Genomic DNA, 22,437 nt, shown 5'->3' with positions numbered 1-22,437 from the left:
ACCTATGCCAAATTTCATGACTCTAAGCCTAGCGGTTGTTATTTCGAGATTTTATCCCTATCCCGTGGGAATATCGGGATAAAAAGTAGCCATGTGTTATTCCAGATGTCCAGCTATCTACATACCAAATTTCATGAGCCCAGCAGTTATTAGTTCGAGATTTTATCCCTATCCCGTGGGAACATCGGGATAAAAAATAGCCTATGTGTGTCCAAACGTCCAGCTACCACATACCAAATTTCATGACTCTAAGCCAATCGGTTGTTATTTAGAGATTTTATCCCTATCCCGTAGGAATCTATAATATAAAAGTGAACCGCCAGAACGGGAAAAAAACAACGAGACAGAGCAGGATGGCGCTCTACAACACCATTTTTACACGTTTCTCCCAAACAACGCATATTTCTCTGGAATTTTAAAGCAATTTGATTCTTTGACCTTGGAAATCGCGCAAAACTTGAGAAAATATGATATTGGGTGTGTAAATTTTGTATCCAAATGGGACCAAGGAATCACGTTGTCCCGTACAAACTTCGCCCCCCTTTTTCACCCCCTTAGGGTTAGAATTTCAGAAAATCCTTTCTTATCGGTTGCCTACGTCATACAAAAAAAAAACACCCTCCAAGTTTCAGGTCTCTACGATTAGCGGTTTAGGCTGTGCGTTCATCCGTCAGTCAGTCATTCAGGAAAAAGCATTTTTAACCGACTTGAAAAAATGAGGTGGTTATCAATTCAGTTTTTTTTTATGCTTGTTACCTCAGAAGTCCGTCATTTATGAACCGATTGAGATGTATCCAAGTTAATTAAATGGCATGTTTATATTTAATAAATGGTTAAAAAGGTACAATCACAGATTACTAATATGTAGCCCGTCCCACAGCGGGTCCACGTTCACGAACACCAGCTTGACCAAACGTTCCCTGCTTACTTTTATCTAATAACCCATGTATCTATGCCTCCATTGCTTCCTTCATTGTTTCTAATGATATTAAAATATAAATATGCTACCTCTCGTTATAATTGGTATTCACGTATAACTATTCCGACCAAACCAGATCCTGATCCTAAACTATCCTATCAAAATTCAAAATTCCGTGATTCCGCTCCGTTTCCTCACTTTGTCATTGACACTCGTCTGTTCTACCCGAACTTGTATATTGCCATTTAAAAAAAAACTGACGTTATCCTGGGTTTGCGCTAGTGTCGCCCCCTGTGCAGAGCTTTGCCTATTCATCATCATCATCCCAACCTATATACGTCCCACTGCTGGGCACAGGCCTCCTCTCAGAACAAGAGGGCTTGGGCTATAGTTCCCACGCGGGCCCAGTGCGGATTGGGAACTTCACACGCACCATTGAATTGCTTCGCAGGTTTGTGCAGGTTTCCTCACGATGTTTTCCTTCACTGCAAAGCTCGTGATAAATTTCAAATGTAATTCCCCACATGAATTTGGAAAAACTCAGAGGTGCGAGCCGGGGTTTGAACCCACAACCCTCTGTTTGAGAGGCGATAGGTCAAACCACTAGGCCACCACGGCTTTGCCTATTATGCCGTATTAATTTATTGTCGTTTAATTTTGTTGTATTATTAAATCAATTATTCAATAAAATTTGTTGATATCCGTACACCCTCTTCTAAACTTAAGAGTTAATTTGGCAAAATCTTTCCTCACTAGCGTATTCAAGTCACTAATTTCAGCGCCGCAACTTTTGTCTGCACAAGAAGCGTCAAAGATTCAGGTGCAAAGAGTGTAGTGGCATAATGATCGACAGATTAGTAAAGTTTGCATAAACGACAAACAGATAAACAGACAAAGACAAAAAATCGAATAAAAACAGTTGGAACGTGTTCTGTTATCGATTCTAAGTATCCACAGACAACTTTTTTCGGATATCTTCCATGTACAGACTTTCGACCCTCTTCAGCTTTATTATATGTAGTATAGATGCATGAAAAATAAAAGATACATAGTAAGTGAACAATTGCTTCCAATGTTAATATTTAATTTTCTCGCCATCGAAGTGAAAAGCAAAGTGTAAAACTCGAGCATTAAACCCATTTTCCCCTCGACGTGTCTATCCACCCTGGCCGTACCGGCTCGGGTGGCTATATGAACGTCTCCGGTAAAATGGATCGTTTTATGCTCTCGCTTTACAATCTACTATTAATTATGCTGCGTCAGTATAAGCGGCACAATCAATTATTATTGGGTAATTATGCGATAATTTACTGTTAATTAACAGTAATAGGTGCCACCCGGTATAATAAAGATAAATTAAATTAACTAACGCGTGAAGTCGAAGCGTTGGCAGACGACCTCTCATTAGATGGACCGACGACGTCGTGAAAGGTGCGGGCAACCGGTGGATGTAGGTATGTGGCGAGTTGTTCATTGTGGTATTGGGGCAAGCCTTTGTTCAGCAGTGGACGTTTTCAGGTTGATGATAACATTATTATTATAAGATTGGTTTTTGGAGTCTTTTTGTATTTTTTATTTCAACTCCAAATGTTATTACTTTTACGGTCATCCCGTAAAATCCATATCGAAAATACAAACTGAAACATAGATGCACAGAAAAACCGGAAAATAGACCAGCGCTGGGAATCGAACCCAGGTTCTCGGCATTTCGTGCTACGTGCTATACCGCTACACCACCACTGGACAGGGGTACAGACACGAAGTTCTCCTATGCACCACTCTTATTTAGTCACTTGTTTAAGCAGCGACACTAGCGAAATCTATGCTGTAGCCCTCATCGAGAAACTTTCAGCATTCCATCGGAACTACCGCTCACCCGGACAATGCTGAAAGTTGCTCGACGAGGGCTACAGCATAGATGTCGCTAGTGTCACTGCTTAAGTGACTAAATAAGAAACAAATTTTGTGGTGCATAGGAGAAATTCGTGTCTCTACCCCTGTCCAGTGGTGGTGTAGCGGTATAGCACGTGGCACGGAATGCAGAGGATCTGGATTCGATTCCCAGCGCTGGTCTATTTTTCGGGTTTTTCTGTGCATCAATGTTTCAGTTTGTATTTTCGATTATTATTATCTCAAGAAATTTAAGCGTTAAGTTAAATAAAAAAAATAAGTTCGATTGATGTTATTATACTATCACTAGGTAATAGGTTAGTAAACTCTTACCATCTTTACGAGTAAGTAATTCTGCCTTTTCCAAGCGGAGGAGTTCAGTTGCATTTAGCGCGTAGGTATGGTTTCTTTAAGAACGGGTTAATTAATTTGCGACTTTATTATCTAAGCAACCCTACTTAGACCCCTATGTTTAAGAAAATTCGACCTACTAAAATGTAAGTGACGTAACAAATCTGTGTTTCAGTTTTTCTGTGTTATTGTAGGTAGGTGCTAGTCACTTTGACATAAAATTTTGCTTTGTTAGGTACATAATATGATGTAATAGTACATTGTGTCTTAAGGGCGGTAAATAAGGAATTACGAACGAGAGTCTATTAGAAGCCCGAAGTCGAAGACTGCGAGATACAATGTTTTTCATCATATTTGCGAGTAAAATTGTATATTTGTAAAAGAAAAACTAATATTTTTCAAAAATTGCAGATACCGCTGATTGCGCTCTTGGCAGCGCTCTAAATACCTACTGAAGATAGGAAAAAATAATTAAAGAAAACATTATTTTCAAAGGAAAAAAAATCGAATAAAGATTTTTGAAAATTTGCTTAACACACCCGAGAATCGAGCTTCCTAAAATGTAAATAAGTTTTTTCATCTCTCATACTCGGAAAGTGAGGCAAATCATTCTTATCTAACAGCAGGGTGCAAAACTATAGTTTCTTCCCAACGGTAGAAATAAATTAAAAAGTAAAGGGTGACAATTTACCGGCACGGATAATACCGACCCGATATTTCGTGTACACGCCCATACAAACTGGTGTCAAACTGACAAGAGTTTCTATGGGCGTGTACAAGAAATATCAGGCCGGTATTTCCATGTCGGTATTGTTCGGCCGGGAAATAGTGTCACCCAAAAGTAAAAAGGCATTGGATGTCAATGGAACACATACGTATTCACTATTCAGCCTATACGGCATAGACATGGTATAATTATTGAGTTTTTTTTCTTAATTAGTCACATTACAATTTTTATAATGCTAGTCTAATATTATTGAATTATTTATATTAATTTCTAGTAAAACAGAAAAAAATACAATCGGTAGGTACTTAATCAACTCGGAGAGGGAATGAAGCGTGAGTTAAGTAGGTACGTCTTTGGCTGCAACACCTCGCAGGTAGTGTACACAAGGTTTGCCTGATGTCACGTCAAAAATTGAGGTAACCCGGTGGGCAAAGAGTATAAGTACCTATATAGAAACCGGTGGGAATCGAGTTGTTACAGCGCCACGTCACTGCCAGAAAATCATCAAAGATTTTTTTCGTAATGCTCGTAGGTAGGTAGTCTTTGACCTCCTCAAACGAAGTAAACCGCATTATTTTTGTAAATTATGTTTATTAACGGCACACTTTTCGTCCGTCAATGTATCACGGCACACCAGTAAAAAAAGCTAAGGGCGAGTCGGACTGGCGTGTAGAGGGTTTCGTACAGTATACCCATAATATGTATAACATAACGGACAGCGAAGGCTTATTAATAGGGTCTTGTTGAAACCTTTAGGTACGAATCCCCAAAAAGCATACACTTCGCGGCAGTCGCGGCACACCTGAAAATATACGCGGCACATCGGTTGAAAATGTCTGGGCTAGTTATACATAGGTATCTAAAAAACGATTTTTTTCATTGTTTTTCGAAATAGTTATTTTCAAATTACTTCGACGCAAAGCGCCTCCTACGAGTACATTTAAGAAAAGTATCTGAATACCTATTACTGTAGGTTAGGTAGAACATAATAATGTATATTTAGGTAGGTACTGCTCGCTCAGGACTAAAATAAAAATCAAAACTTCTTTTATTTTATTCATATCCGACTGCCGAAAGGAGGGTTATGTTTTTCGAGCGTATGTATGTATGAATTTATGAATGTATGTATGTATGTCCATTTTTTGGTCCTCGCTGCACTGTAAACGGCTGGACAACACATAAGGTATCATTGGAGTCGTTATATATAACTGGCAGAGAGACATAGGCTATATAAATAAAACTAGTTTTTTATACAAACTATTCTCTTGGAAAATGCAAAATTCCCGCGGGATAGAAAAGTAAATATAACTTCGGGGCCGATTCTAAAACTTCTTTCAGCAGTAAAAAGCTTTATACTATGCCTGATTGACAAAGGCTAATTTTCGTCGGCAAAATGCAAAATACCCGAGGGATAAAAATAAATGCAAAAACATTTTTCATTCATAGAAAGCTGTACTGTTTATGATTGAAATAGGTCATTTTTTTCCCGAGAAAGTGTAAAGTTCCCGTGGGACAGAAATGACTATTTTGACCCCATTTTGATTTTTTTTTATCTCTCCTGTTCGGAAAGTTTAATTTTCATGGGTAGATAGCCGGGTGAAAAATTGCTTTTTCATCTCTAGGGTGGAAAGTATTTTTTTTTTAATTTCGATTAGCCACGGAGTCGAAGATAATGAGGGCTATCGTTTTTTGTCTCACTAGATGGCGCACTGTTGCGTTAGGTTTTTAAGTATGGCTTTCAAAGTCTGTTATTATGGGTGTGAAAACAAAGTTTAGATTTAAATCATACTTATTTAATACACCTTAAAACCGCACCATAAAATTATCGAGCATGACACAGTGTTGCATAGCCCCCGTTTTGTTCGGAAAAAAGGGAGGACAAAGGTTTCCGGAAGACAAAACTGTCTCAAAACACAGACATTTATTGCCCCGGAACGCATATTTGCCATAATTAATTTCAGATATTGCAAAATATTCAGAAAAATATTCTAATTATAAGTAAACCCGCGTAGCTCACCCAGAAACTATGAGATTTGACATTTCGGAGACCTCACGCTACACTAGCGCCTCTAGTGGCGAATTCATACGCGATAGCCCTCATTGAGTTACGTCAATGACACTTTTTTTCACGTTTCGGCATGGCCACACTGGAGGTTGCACGCCGAAAATCCGTTTGAAACAAGAAATTTGATCTTTATTACGTCACGAACTCTTCTCTTTCTTTAGTTAGGTTAAGAAAGAGATGGAAAGCATTCGTGAAATGTGAAAGAAAGAGACAGAATATATAAATAAGTAATAAAGGTCAAACTTTTTCGTTCAGCGTTCAAGCTCCAGTTTTGTATATAAGTTCCTTGGTTGTGACCAACTCGTTTTTTTTATAGTCGGCCGTGGAAACCTGGCAAGTGGCAAGTGGCCAGTCGAAAAGGAACCGTTGGAGATTGGATATAAATAAATTCAATTTATTATTATTCTCATTTTTTCTGTAGTATTTTACTTTCCTCACAGTCGAAATGAAAAGTAGAGTGTCTAACTCGGGTGAAATTACCCATTTCCCCTCGAACTATTGGCGCTCTCACGATGTCATGGGCCACTTTCCACACTTGGTTATCAATCTACTATTGTATTGTAACAATATGGGTATTAAATGAAAGCTAATAAAAAGCCCCTTCTAAATCCATTAAACGAGCAATTCTTGTATATACCTACGTATATATATATATATTTCGGGGATCTCGGAAACGGCTCCAACGATTTCGATGAAATTTGGTATGTGGGTGTTTTTGGGGATGTCAAATCGATCTAGCTTGGTCTTATCTCTGGGAAAAAGCTTATTATCGAGTTTTAGCCCAGCCCAGGTATTTTACTTATTAAAATACTATTTTCATTACTTACTATATATTTTTCCTTCGACATAAAACATAAAATAAAAATAAATAAAAAAACCCGACTGCCTTAAAAACTAAAACAGAGGTTCCCAAACTTATTTCGTCTAACGCCCACATTGAAAATCATTTATTATGTAGCGTCCCCCATTTTTTTGTTCACCTTATAAACCTCAATAACATATTGTCTCGCCTAATGAAGGCACAAAGGTGAAGATTTTTTCTGGGCCCTTACCGCCCCCTCTTGGCCTCCAGCGCCCACAAGGGGGTGTTATCGTTATCGCCCACTTTGGGAAAGACTGATCTAAAAGGAAGAAAATAAGTCTAGTGGTCTAGAACTCTGTTAAGTAGCTAATTTAAAGTTCAACAGTCGGGACTCATTTAAATCGTGACCAGCTCAAAAATTCTTTACTCATGGCTGCTTATTTGGACGTGTCAATGTGTCAGTGTTTGATAATGAGAAACAGATGGGACTCCTCAACTACACGACCGATGATATAAGCGCAAATATAGTACCTATTCGGTTAAATACCGTTTCTGAGAAATTTCCGCTGTAGTTTCTAGTGTAGGTACATTTCCGCTTGGGCTGCTGAAAATTTAATCCATAAGTACGGTATTTGACTATTTTGTAAATGTTTTATAAATTAAAACTAAACAATGCCTGTTATCGAATAGAAAAACAATTATATAGATGTATAGATTTTTCAAAAAATCAGTATAAATCCAATTTTCAACCGATTTAAATTTTCTCTTCGCTAAACACTATCTGTATATCTATATTTTCATAATAATCTTAAGATATGGCAAAATCAGGAGTTGTCAAATACCGTATTACTTACAATTATTTAAAATTATAATTACAATTTTAATGGTCAATTATTTATTTTGTAAGTATAAAAATAAAAACAACAACAATAACAAATTCAATTTTGGTAAACAAGTAAGCTCCAACTTATAATTATTAATGTTTGCCGTGGTGGAAGCCCCAGTCCTTGTGGTCGTGGTGTTCGCCCTTCTTGCCATGATCGTGGTGGTGATGATGGTGGCCCTCGTGTCCGTGGTGTCCCTTGTGTCCGTGGTGTCCCTCGTCGTAGTGGTGCTTGTCGTGGTGACCGTGTTTGCCGTGATGGCCCTCGTGATGTCCGGAGTGATGGTGACCGCCCTTCTTGTGGCCGCCTCCGTGATGCCCATGGTGCCCGTGGTGGTGCTCGTGCTTGTGGTGCTTGCCTTCATGGTGGTGTCCGTCGTGGAAGTGGTGGTCCTTATGGAAGTGGTCCTTGTGGTGCTTCTTGTGGTAACCGTCGACATGCTCTCCCTTATCGTGGTGCTCGTGGTGGCCGTGTTTACCGCCCTTGTGGTGGTGGCCGTGCTCGTGGTGTTCGCCGTGGTGATCGTGCTCATCCCAGTGCTTCTTGTGTCCGCCGCCGTGCTCGTGGTGGTGGTCCTCATGGTGGTGTTTGCCGTGCTCGCCGTGGTCGCCCTTGTGATGATGATGGTGGCCCTTGTGCCCCTTGTGTCCCTTGCCTCCGTGTTCGTGGTGGTGGTGCGCGTGGTGCTCGTGGCCGCCGCCGTGCTCGTGGTGGTGACCCTTGCTCTCGGCCACAGCGAGATCTTCAGAATAGTCAGCCGAGCAGGCCGCAGCCAGGCAGAGCACTCCTAACACTAACAAAGCCCTCATGGTTGTTGATATCCGGCAGGTGTTTGTATGAATAGGTGGCTCGGGAGAGGAAGTCTGCCGGTAACTGACCTCTGCTTCGTTGATTGGCTATTTATATAAATTGCAAGTGGAAGCACTGCACGGCAGCGGTGGAGAAATAGTTCCGCAAGCCTCCTGCGGCACTAGTTCAGGGACACCGCACAAACTAAATTAAAACAATGTGTATGCTGATAGACAAACGGATCGGATTAACTACATAACCATGCTAATTTATCATTTATAATCTTGTGACATAATTTAATCACTTGACTAATCAGTTCGTATAAATGAAATAGGTAAGTATCGACGCCTTCTTCGCATTCTTTGCATCGCATTGTTACCACTCCACACGCTCGAGAACCTCACAAAATACCGCAAGCATTACATTAATGCACTTGATTGACAGCTTATGAGCTCGTATCGATCGAAAATTATCTGCTTAGTGGATCCTTTCTCGTTTGGAACACCGCTATTTGGATAGTGCTAAACAATTCTTCCGATTGACTGCGCGCGGTAATCCGCCCTTGTTGGTTATGTCCGGGATCTTTTCTGTATAATGTATTCCTATTTGGGTTGGTATTCAGCTTGATTATGCACGCTTATGAGTTCATCACGGTCTTTGTAAACAGCTGAATGTGTGCTCTACAACCCATTGAAGTTGTTTGCACTAAAGAGAGATCATTCATGGCAGTTAGTCTAAAGGCACATGGTAGGTAATAAGATTTATTTACTATGTATGTAAAGGTAAACCAAAAATATATGACTATTGTCAAGAGGGCGCTATTGTTCTTATTTATATGGCAATAGTCGGAACAATGCTTTCTTTTTTCTTTGGCGACCTAAAACCTGAGGAGGAACGACCTTCTTTCGTAATTCGCGTAATCGATGACCGATATATCTAGAAAGTTTATTAATAACTATAATTACTGCTTAATTTAACAAACTACAATGACATCTTGACTTGTCTACAACGTTTACCTGTTAGCTCTGATGTTAATTTGAAAAGGTTTTGTAGCGAAATAGTTTCATTCCCCAAGCGTTTTTTTTTTCAGTAGTTTATTATAAACATTATTTACAATGATCCGTTGTTGACTACGAATCGTTTTGGGCATTTTTTGTTATTGTTCAAAGAAACCGCCACAGTGACACTGACAATCATTAAAATTATTGCCAGTGTAAGAAATTAGTTCCAATGAAATTCCGCAACATGGCGAATAGTCATATATTTCTGGTCAGGCTTTAAGTAGATAATAAACTACCTGCTAAGTTGGACAAGATTATTAAGGAATTCAATTACATAGTACCGTGTCGCTTTATGGCCGTTTACGTGACGTAATACCTATTTATGTAAGATTTTTTTGCAGTATAGTTGACTTTTTTTAACAAATGGCATTAGTTACATGATCGAGGAGTACAACTATATACTTACGGTTGACTTCAGTCATATTTTGAGCTAATCTAGTGGTATAATACCTTTGTTGAATCTATTTATGTTTATGTAATGGAAATCTTAAAAAAAAACATATTTAAAGGTTTAATAACATTTATAATAAATTATACGTTTACTGTTCAACCTTTTTAATGACCCAAAGATGAGGCTTTTGCAGTATTAAAAACCGGCCAAGAGCGTGTCGGACACGCCCAAAATAGGGTTCCGTAGCCATACGAAAAAACGAAAAAAATTAAAAATAAGTAATATTTTTCTGAGGATTTCATATTTTATACGGAATCTTCCAAGTTTAGGTATATTTTATACCTTAGGCTGCTATTTACTCATAAACTACTAATAATTCTCAAGTAAACTCAGCCGTTATAGTTTTCCTCAAAAGTTTGATATACTTACTACCATCCTGATTTTTTTTTTAATTTTCCACCGGTTTAGATTTTAGATTTTTTCGGTTTAGATTTTAGAGGTGGGGGACGCTCGATTTTAATGAAAATTTGCACTTTGAAGTTGAATATTTCACAAACAAATCACTGAATGGAAAAATCGTGTGAGTAAACCCCTAATGGTTTTAAAAGACCTATCCAATGATACCCCACACTATAGGGTTGGATGAGAAAAAAAAATAACCCACACTACGTCTACGGGAGGTACCGTAATTTTTTTTTTAATTTTTTTATTGTATCATTTTGTCGGCAAAGCTTACATATATATCCGTGCAAAATTACAGCTTTCTAGCATTGATAGTCCCTGAGCAAAGCCGCGGTCGGACGGACAGACCGACATACAGACAGACAGACAGACATAGCGAAACTATAAGGGTTCCGTTTTTGCCATTTTGGCTCCGGAACCCTAATAAGTATGACATATTTTTACCCGACTGCAAGGAGAGGTATTCTTTTTTTACAAGAAGTTCTAACTTCAAATTACAATGCATGCTATTGAGTATGACATTTGTATTGTAGGTACCTATTGACTTTTTCATTCCGAATTCAAAACCTCTCTATTTACCGCTTTTCAACAATATTTGGCATTCTGAACTTTCTGGTGACTTTTCAAAGATGTAATCGCGACTGTTAGTATAATTTTTGAGTAAGGGTTTTAAATGTGATTATTATATTTGATTCTTAATAATCGTATTTTTATAAAAAAATGTGTTTGTTTTATAAACAGGTAGGTTTATGTGGTTTTGTTATGCTTTGTATATGTAATAAGCATTTAAATTATTTGTCGGACACGACATGGAGGACATCACATTAAATAATGTTCTCGCTGCTGAGGTGAAAAATTGTATGTGTCACACGAGACCAAAGTTTTTTTGCATCTTGTGTGTTTGAATCCCTTGCTGCTCTCGTGATTCTAACCAAGAATCACTCGCTGACGCTCGTGATTCAATTATAGAATCCTTCGCTTACGCGGGATTCAAAATCAACATTCGCAACAAAAAACAACTTTGCTCTCTTGTTGCACAAATAACTATTGTACGTAGGTAACTACGTAGGTAAATATGTTTTATCCTCCTAACGCCCAGTCCTTTATAAAGGACTTATTGAAATTTAAACTTCAAACTCTATCATAAATGACAAAAAGTTTGATGTTCATATAGCAAAAATTTGACTTGGGCGTTAGGAGTTTAAAGATGTTAAGAATGCTTTTAACATTTTCATACGTGCCCAGAAGTGGACGTATTAGGCTGGGATGATGAAATTGTTAGACAGGCAGTTAGGAGCAAATGATAGGTGCCTGTATCTATATGCTCCTTGGCTAAGTTGATTGTTTGTACCTACTGCTAAAATGTGTTGGTCTAGCCGGTTTTTAAATTGATTAATATATTATTCAGTGCTGAGACTACATATTCTGGTAGTTTGTTCCATGTCTTGACCACTCTGTTACATAAGAAATATTAATTACTAAATTTGGAGTAGATATACCAATCCGATTTTACAAATACCGATCAAAGCTGGATCGCCAGTAGGTATTTTTATTTATGAGCTAAGTTACAACATTTTTGGAACATTTTTGGGCACAATAGTTTTGAACTCTCATACGCGTTTGATGCCTTTAAAATTAATCTCAGAGAAAGATGCTTTAACACTAAGTATTTTATTAGGTATATACCAGGGTTTCTCAAACTTATCGCTCCACGTACCCCTGTTAAAGTTTCTAGACGACAGCGAACCCCTACCTCCCCCCCCCCCCCCCCAAAGAAAGTAATAAAACTGGCTGTTGGAGAAATAATGTATATTATTTATTTTAATAGAAGGTAACAAATATAGGTAAGAATCTAAGAATCGTCTTGCCAACGAAAATACAAACTGAAACAAACAACAACAAATAACAAACAAATAAGTAACAAATTTGGAGTTGAAATAAAAAATACAAAAATACTCCCGAAACCAATCTTAATCATTTTGCCAGTCTTGCAGCCACCATCACGTAAACCTTGTCGCGAACCCCCTACCGTCGAATAGCGAACCTCTAGGGGTTCGCGTACCCCACTTTGAGAAACCCTGGTATATACTAACTTAAGATTCCGTGATACTTCACCGTATAAGGTCGGAGACATATTATGTAACCAAAACTTTACATTTTCATGTGATTGGAATGATTTTGAATTGAAGAAGACTCTATGGCATGCATTAAGTAGGTAGCAGGGTAGGCAGCGCTAGTGCTGGCTGGTGGCGCGCTGCTGCAGCGCATACTACCAACTGCCTACCCTGGAAACGACCCAATGCACGACAATGAAGATCTTCACATTGGCGTGTCTTCTGGCACGTTAAGCCCGCCTATGGCTTGATCCAAAAATCGTCTTCATTTTAAAATAATCTTAAAAAAAACATTACATATCTTTAAATGAGGCACGTCCATTTAAACTAGGTACATCTCTACGTCATAATTCTGTATTCGATCCTATTAGTAACGCGATGGCAAAGACAAAAAGCAGCCATGTTGTTTTTTAGGAACCAGTGATGACAAATGACAACACTACTATAAAAAACCATCACCGCTATAACACGTTACTGAGACGATGACTGCCCACAATAAGTTCACGACCGCCACGGTCTGCTGGGCACTTTTCTAAAGGTGCACTTTCAATCGGGCACATTTTCAAGGCCACTGTGACCTTATAAAGTGCTTTCGCTTGCACAACACACTTTGCTGATGCTGGAGCACCCAATTTGTGGTTTTATCGGTCAGTGTGCGCTTGAACTGTTGATATAACGACGGTCCTTTCAATACATTTAGGGGCTGTTTCACCATCCATTAAAATGTGATGCCGTCTCCATCTATTCGAACAAAACAAATAGAGACGGCATCACATTTAACCGTCAGTTAACACTAATCAATGGATGGTGAAACAGCCCCTTAGATGTAGAGTGAACATAAACTGCATCTACGTAAGTAGGTATACCTATCTATCATGTATCGGATCTACATATATACTCATGTGATGCAAAAAGTATTCTATATAAATATAAAATTATCGAACACTTGCTACAGAAGCTGTTTTTATTTCTCCGGCATTATTCCCATTTAATCACGGTAAGCCTTTCTGGTCACTCTTCTCCATGACTCCGTGCTACAAAAATATTAAATACTAGCTTTTGCCCGCGACTTCGTCCGCGTGGAATAATAACTTTGGGAAGTATTTAATTTATTTAGGATACCTTTCTGCCAATAATATAATAGCACATAGAAACTTCCACAGTTTACTGAATAAAATAAACTGAACTGAACTGAACTGAACATCCATACATCCATGTTCTTTGGTAAAACATAAATATTTTGCGGGTAGCCACATTTTAGCAATACGACGTGTATTCTACCCTACCAACACAAAAGGACTAATTATTATTCCTCATAGTGAACTTTTGACACCTTACGTCCTTTATTGTAAGTTAGGAGGGTAGGATTATAATAAAAACGGCATTTTTACTAAGCATAGCTACACATATTTCTATTTATTATAGTAAATTTGTTTGGAATTACTTACTAATTACTTAAGAACTTTCATCCCCATATTTATAGGTCGAAATTTGAAAAGCGCCGGAATAAATGATTTTTGGGTTCCGTAGCTCAAAAGGAAAAAATGGAACCCTTATAGGATCACTTTGTCAAGATCCTCTATCTCGTAAACACGCGGAGTATCGGTATCGAATTGAGATTAAAACCCTAAACTCAGGTCAATAGTCCCGAAATCTGTGAAAAAATCAAACTTCTAAGTCAAGGCAATCAAAAGCTACAGTCATTAAAAAGGTGTGTCCATACAAATTGCCTTAACAGAAAAAGTTATAGGGCACTTCCGGCTGTCCTAAAAACTTGGATTTTTTTTGCATAAAGGTAGCTCTTATATAGCACAATAAATAAGAAAAATCTGGAAATCATAATTTTTCATGTCTGACTGTCTATGTCAATAAGCCATCTATTATAACCCCACATTGCGTACATTTTGCTATGAGCTTAAAGGGCACTGCTAACACTGCATCATTTCCTCTGCTAACATCCCCTCGCCGGTAAAAATTTCAAAAACGCTTGAACAAATATCTATTTATTTCTTATAATGTCCAAATGCCAAGTTTCACAAAGAACCATCGATTTATCTTCAATAATGACGATCTTCCATATAAAGTTTCATCCGTTATTTCACCCTCTCACAGGAAGAATTTTAAAAAAACGCGCGAACAAATATCTATTTATCTCTTATCACGTGCCCAAATGGCTAGTTTAATAAATATTCATCGATTTATCTTCGATAATGACGACCTTCCATATAAACTTTCAACCCCTATTTCATCCCCTCACAGGTCGAATTTTCAAAAAAGCTCAAACAAATATCGATTTATTTCTTATTAAGGGCCTAAATGCCAAGTTTCATGGTTTTATCTTCGACAGCGACGAACTTCCACCATATTAACTTTCATCCCCTATTTCAACCCCTTAAAACCTTTTTTTCGCAATAAAAGATAGCCTATGTTCTTTACCAAGGTCTATTCTATCTCTGCACCAAATTTCATCCAAATCGGTTCAGCCGTTCAGACAGACATACAGAGTTACATTCGCATTTACAATATTAATATATGGATTAAGGGCCTAAATGCCAAGTTTCATGGTTTTATCTTCGACAGCGACGAACTTCCACCGTATTAACTTTCGTCCCCTATTTCAACCCCTTAAAACCTTTTTTTCGCAATAAAAGATAGCCTATGTTCTTTCCCAAGGTCTTTTCTATCACTGTACCAAATTTCATCCAAATCGGTTCAGCGGTTTAGCCGTGAAAGCGTAACAGACAGACAGACAGACAGACAGACAGACAGAGTTACTTTCGCATTTATAATATTAAATAGTAAAATAGTATATATAGTATATAGTATGGATTATTAAACAAGTAAATATAACATTTTGTTTATTTTTTAAATAATACGAGTACCATGTCCCAGTTCCAGTAGTACACAAACCACTAGACTAATGCTCTTAGGACTTGCCCGGCGTCACACTTACGCGTATTATTCGCTAAGAAGCTACTTTAAAGGACTACAGCCGCGGAATCTTTGCACAATCTTGTTAGACAGCATTACGCCTTCCTTAATGCTATTAGGCATTAGCGGTGACTCCTATTACCAACTTCACCTACATGCATTCCTTGGATCACATTACTGATTCAAACTTATATTTAGCTTTGTTGAACTGTTTAAATATTTAGTATTTACTTTATTTAATTTGCAAAGTAACAAATAGTTTTACATAATTACTTCTTAATTACCTATGCATCTTTGGTAAGTAAGTGTAGTATAATAAAATGTCGTTAATGTCCCACGTATTTTTGGTCAAATAATAAATTCGTCTTATGAACATATGAAATTAGAAAGCACTTACGACCTTTTGGTTCAGAGACAGTTATATGTGGATGTTATGTGCAGGGGGACGCGGTTTGGCATATTGTTGGCAACCGGGAGGTTAGACCCGGATAATCCCGTCCATTGTTAGCTATTTTAATGCTTATGGCCTTTGTGCGACCGTCCTGTATTAAGTCATACGCGGATAATCGCCGTATTATACAGAGTTAATTTTCCATTAGCCTGTAGGTACCTACATGAGGGACTAAGGGATTGGCAGCTGCTTACCACGGCGAAACAAATCTGTGAATGTTTTCCGACTCTACATTGAGCGCGACTGTCAACAATGATGCGGGTTGCACTTTTAATCGATATCGGAACGCATACACGGCAGTTAGTTTAACTGAGACTGCTTTGCTCAACCAATTTGGCCATTTATCAAGCCGTGAAATTGGTCAAAGTGACGGCTTCTGCTTTAGAGGCGCAGGTGGAAATCTAGAGCGCAATGACCAGATGCCTCAGTAGGTAATATGCATTGCTAAATCCATTGAATTAACAAAGCTTGATGTTTTTAGTATATTTGCGAATTGTTTAGGTAAGTACACTAATTACTTTTTCCTTGATACCTGTGTATTGTAAATGATTATAACATTGGAGCTTTCGAGAAAAGGGTTTCTTTAAAGGCCGGCAACAGACCAGTGTCTCTCCTTAAGTTGTTGGTAGGTACTCATTGGCGGTGGTGATCGTTTTCCATCAGATGGCCTCGTTTGCTTTCGTCTCATAACAAAAATAATAAAACCGGCCAAGAGCGTGTCGGACACGCCCAGGATAGGGTTCCGTAGCCATTACGGAAAAATCAAGTACTTCATATTTTTCTAAGGATTTCGTATTGTTTATACTGAATAAATCATAAATAAATGTCAGTTGACACCAATAATTGACCTAGTCCCAAACTAAGTTAATCTTGTACTATGGATACTAGACTACGGATAAACATACTTAAACATCTAAGACCCGAGAACAAACATTCGTATTATTTATACAAATATCTGCCCCAGCCGGGAATCGAACCCGAGACCTCAAGCTTCGTAGTCAGGTTCTCTAACCTCTTAGCCTTTTTTCCACCCAACAGTTTAGATTTTAGAGGGGGGGGGGCGCTCGATTTTAATGAAAACTTGAAATTTAAAGTTGAATATTTCACAAAAAGATCACTTAATAGAGAAATTGCCTTCGCAACTCCCCAATGTTTTTAAAAGACCTACCCCACACTATAGGGTAAGTCTAGAAATAAAAATCACCCCCACTAAATCTATGGGAGGAAACCTAAAAAAAATATTTACTTTTTTATTGTACCAATTTGTGCGCGTGACTGGTACCTATGTAATTCATGCCCAATTACAGCTTTCTAGTACTAACGGTCTCTGAGCTTACCCGCGGACAGACACACAGACGGACAGACATGGCGAAACTATAAGGGTTCCTAGTTGACTACGGAACCCTAAAAACAACTTACATATAGCATAGAAAATGATGAAAACTGATGATGAGTGACAACTAAAACATGAAGTTCTCTTAATTGAGTAAAAGAGTCTGCTGGGTAAGTAAGTCAGTAGGTAAATCTTTATTTGGTTCCAAATACACAAACGGTACATACAAACTAATAACTCAGTACTGTGCCTGTGTAAACAACAAGGAATGTGTACTGTACAATAGTTTCTTCAACCAGAGTTAAGTAGCATTAAAGTTGCAACTCGCCGGTAAGTAATCTGGCCTAGTGTCACGCATCGTCGAGTGTGACCAATATTTGCCGGAACGCGACACCGTCGAGATGTTTCCGGCGCACGAAAGTATCATATTAACTGTCCAAACAGCGGAGGCTCCGCGGCAGCTGGCCGACACGACTAATTACATCAATTACAGGCAAACAGGGCTGCGCTTGGGTTTCGGGCTCCCACCTTTGTCAATATTTGCCGAGTTGCGCCGCGCTCCGCCACTGACTAACCATCCACGGACAGGCATCTTCCATTTTTAAAAGTTTCTTGCTATTCATTTATTTCTAGCGAATATGTACAGTCAAGGAAACTGAATCACGTAGGTACCAGGATGGAACCTTTTCATAAACTAATTTCCCTATGATTTCTTTGGCAGATGTATGGATGTCAACTTGACATTAGTAGCACAAAGTTCCACCCAGGTACATGATTCAGTTTCCTTGCCTGTATCTACCTAGACTTTTTCAAAATTTATGTACGAAATTATATTTGTAATTTACCATGACCATGACCTTGACAGTTAAGGAAAACATCTCGTCCTAAACATCTGTGAAAAAAATCAATTGTGTATAAGTTTCCAATCCGCACTGGGCCCGCGTAGAAGCTACGACTTAAGCTGTTCTGGGAGTAGGCCTGTGCCCTACAGTGCGTGGTACCTATACTCGTACGTGAGCTCGTACTATATAAATGTGATAAAGGATTATTTATTAAAATACGTAGCTAAGTAGGTAAATTAGTGTGAAAAGTGACATCGACGGTCTCGGGCTAGTTTTTTTAGGGTTCCGGAGCCAAAATGGCAAAAACGGAACCCTTATAGTTTCGCCATGTCTGTCTGTCTGTCTCTGTCTGTCTGTCTGTCTGTCCGTCCGCAAGGTCGGAGGGAGAAGAAGAAATAGAATAGGATGGAAATTTGACGACCGGATGGCCAAGTGGTTAGAGAACCTGACTATGAAGCTTGAGGTCCCGGGTTCGATTCCCGTCCGGGGCTGATATTTGTATGAATAATACGAATGTTTGTTCGCGGGTCTTGGGTGTTTAATATGTATTTAAGTATGTATTTATCTATATAAGTATGTTTATCGTTGCCTAGTACCTACCCAATACATAGTACAAGCTTAATTGCTTAGTTTGTGACTAGATCAGTTGGTGTCAAGTGTCCCATGATATTTATTTAATTCACCAGCACCAATATCTGACACAATGAAGCGTGCATATAAATATCAGATACGATTCTATTTCTATAGGGCCGGCAGGACGTGTCAGATGTGTTTGCACACTCCGCAGAGGCAGATATTAATGCAGGTGACTGTACTAAGTACCTACATTCCCTACGAACGAGACAAAGTGAACATGGAAACACATAACCTAACCAACTTGGAAAAGTTAAAACTCCAGTTCAATATCTCAAAAACCGCTGAACCGATATTTATTTAATATAGCCAAGAACATAAATGAAACGCATCGAAATCGATCCACCCGTTTGAGAGCTACGATGCCACAGACAGACAGACAGGCCTCACGCTTAAAACACCCCTATTTTGCATCGGGGGTTAATAAAAGGTGAATGTTTAAACGGAAACATTAAGGCTGCGTTTCAAACAGAGATGTGTTAGGATGTGTTGTGAGGAGGAATGTGGTTTTCAGCAATGCTTCATTTATTTAGCGTCGCTCCGCGCAGCTGTTTCCACCAGAGCGGTGTTAGGCAAGGGTAGTAAAGCGTTTCTATTGGTTTTGAATATGCGAGACAGAGAGAGAGAGAGAGAGAGAGAAAATTTATTTACACATATTCGATACACATAAAAATACATTAGATGGAAAAAAATAACATCGAATAGTATAAAGTGGACCCCACTCAGCATAATGTTACGGCAAGCCGCAACGCTGTTTTTCAGTGGGACCCATTTAAAAACTAAAACATATAAAAACATACAACACACTATGACGACACGAACGCCAGCGGAAGGAAGTTCGCAACCGGAAATAATGGCAATACTCAATCAGTTTAACCAGGATTGTAGTGTAATATTTACATTAATTTCAGTAATAATAATATTGTGATGCATTACAATAACTCTCGATAAACTATAAAAACAGTGAAAAAATAAAAAGAAACATTCCTGATTAAAGACTGGGTGGGAACACAGCCCGGCCCATCGCTAACCCGTTCACGATAAGTGAAGGTACCGTCATTCTTTGCAAAAACAATTCAAAGAAAAAACAAACATTTACGAATATTCATAGTCTTTCTCAAATGCGCTCAATGTGCTCAGTGACTGATAGTGTTACCTCAGTCAGATGGATCATTATTGGAGCAAGGTAAGTACAAATATACGCCAAATCTAAATTGACAATATTTCATTTTTTTAACACCTGTAAATTACTACAGGAATCGAAAGAGTTTTGCCTCCTGAACATGGGAAAATATTTATTATAATTGATTTCTCCATATTTAAAAAATACAAAAAATGAAAAATATGGCTGAATTTGCCAACACTACGACAGTATAGATATGTTTCCTTTGCCTTTTTCACCAGAAAAAGGAGCGGCCATAATTTTGACAACGTCTCTATGCAACGTCTACGTCAGATTTACGTGATCTTTTTTTTAACAGACTAGACAAAAGTAATGGATCTATTGTGTCGTAGTTTTGGAGTTATGCCCTTTTAGAATAAGCACATCTTAAAAAAAATTGTAATAAATTAATTAATAGTTGTAGCGAAATTTTAAAAATATCAGCGTTTTTCTCTTTCCAAACAGAATACAGAGAACGAATCAAATTATAGTCTTAGAAATATGAAATCTTGTCAATTGTATCCAGTGCCAGAAAGTAATTTTTACATTTTGTTTTAAAATTATGTTTTGACTTTAGCGCACGGATTGATGGAAGCAAATCGTCCCCAAAGTTCGAATATGAAACTACCGTGAGACTCACTCATTTTAAATGATAACAAAACGGATAACTCACCTCTGAAAACCGGGATAGTGGGTGGTCAGTACCTCTTAGTTGGAAAACCGTGTTAAATACTGGTGCTGCGTCATCGGTTAGTGTGGATGTGCCTTTACAGAGGAATATTGTTAGTGTTGAGTGCTACCCTACTTTTGACACATAATAACAAAAATGATGATGGAAACGCGGGTAATTGTGCGCCGGTATTAGTTTCGTCGGGTAGTCGCGCGCGAGTAGGGCTGTGGTGGGCGGTGGCGCGCAGTGTCAGTTTCAGACGTGAGTTATCCGTTTTGTTATCATTTAAAATGTTTCTATTGGTTCATGAAAACATTCCTCACAATACATCATCGCACATCTCTGGTGGAAAGGCATACGCCAGGGCCACTCAGGGAATCTCAGTGTGACCCAGAACATGAAGTTCACGTTAGCAAATACATATCGATACCTTGGGGCTCAAAGGGCGTAAAGGACATTTGGGCGTAAAGGCACTCTCTATAGCATCTTACAGTTTTTTTTTCTCTATCGATCTGTATAATCCACGCAAGGAGATTCGTTCAAAAATTTCCTTTACGACCTGTGTTGTTTTAGTCCCTAAACATAATTCTTTTCTTGGGATATAAAGAACAAAAAAAATTATTTGTATAATCATCGAGGCAGTAAGTATAAAGTATGTTAAAAAACGGTATTAAAGCGACCCATATTTTCATTGCCTCGAAAAAAATTTGAGACATTCGGCGTAAAAGCTGTAATTTATTCAAATGTCCTTTACGACCGTTTATTTTGATTTCTAAAGACCGCAGCCTAATATAATCAAAAGAATTAAATAATAAAAAAAATTTACTCTTTGAAACGGCCTAATTTATTGCCATAAGAAGAAGTTGAACTTTCCTATACGACCCATTAAAAGCAAAATTTGTGATAATTTTACCTTTACACCCTTGTGAACCAAAATAAGCCAAGTTTACTAAGTCTTAAAGTACATCTGATTCAATCCTTGTGTTTTCACCAGGACGTATAGCGCACGTATCTCTGTAACCATACAGTTTGCATCCAATTGGAGTATATTAACAAAAACTACAAGAAATTCTAAGCTCTTCGTCAAAAGTAGACATTTATGTAACATTAGAAAAAGCAAAACTATATTTTTTTTCCAGTTTTTTGCTTCTCCTGAAAAGTTGTGTTTTGGGCTTTACGCCCTTTGAGCCCCAATGTTTTCAGTGTCGGTTATAGTATACACAATATGTTGCTTCATCCCTGGCCAAGAGTTGCAGTAAACTAATTAACCTTGACCAATATATATGAGACTTCCAACTTTAAATAAAACTAGGTAGGTATTCAATTTGGACACCGAATCAATTGCATAATTTTATTGTAGCGTGTAATTGAACTAAATAGCAAACAAACAAACTCGTTCACAATTAGTCAAGAAAAAAACGTACTATTTCAATTATTTTATGATAGAGACACAAAAGCAATGATATTTAAGACTAAGCAACCTGCCTAGGTACACGTGAAACACTTTTTGGGTATATTGCTAAAAAAATACTATATACGTACACCGTGTTTGTCTTGACCTATAGGTACGTTAACTTCGGCCGACGGCTCAGTGCACTGATTGAAACTATTTAAAAAAATACGATTGAAAAAAAAATTGAAGGCATTAAATATGAGATAGATTAGATATTACATAAACATGTCACACAGGGAGCTCAGCACAGCAATAGGTTAAGGGAGGCAACAGGCAACCCTCGCGCCGGCAGCTTTCTCGCGCAAAGAATCGCATCGCAGTTCAACGCGGGAATGCTGCCTGCGTGATGAGCACCATGCCAAGAGGCCCACAACTCTCTTTTATACTCGTAATTAAAGTTTTAGTTATTTTAATTTAATAGTAGTTTTAGTCCTATGGATATTTTGTATTTTATTAATATTTCTTAATATTTTTAATACATAAACTCTACCTATTAAATTATTTTTA

The 22,437-nt window shown here is 38.1% G+C and overlaps 1 protein-coding gene across 1 annotated transcript; it reads right to left on the bottom strand.

Annotated features, from left to right (window-relative positions):
* Nucleotides 1-7,632: 7,632 nt before the first annotated feature.
* On the bottom strand, nucleotides 7,633-8,634 carry LOC141431592 (uncharacterized). Its single transcript, XM_074092768.1, has one exon. It carries the CDS (start codon nucleotides 8,445-8,447, stop codon nucleotides 7,731-7,733), a length of 717 nt encoding a protein of 238 aa, XP_073948869.1. The 5' UTR covers nucleotides 8,448-8,634; the 3' UTR covers nucleotides 7,633-7,730.
* Between the last annotated feature and the right edge of the window lie 13,803 nt (nucleotides 8,635-22,437).

Source organism: Choristoneura fumiferana, chromosome 10, assembly GCF_025370935.1.
Source record: "Choristoneura fumiferana chromosome 10, NRCan_CFum_1, whole genome shotgun sequence".
In the NCBI taxonomy this organism is placed as follows: Eukaryota; Metazoa; Arthropoda; class Insecta; order Lepidoptera; family Tortricidae; genus Choristoneura; species Choristoneura fumiferana.
The sequence above is the reverse complement of the archived record's forward strand: the minus strand, read 5'-3'. Positions and strand labels throughout refer to the sequence as shown.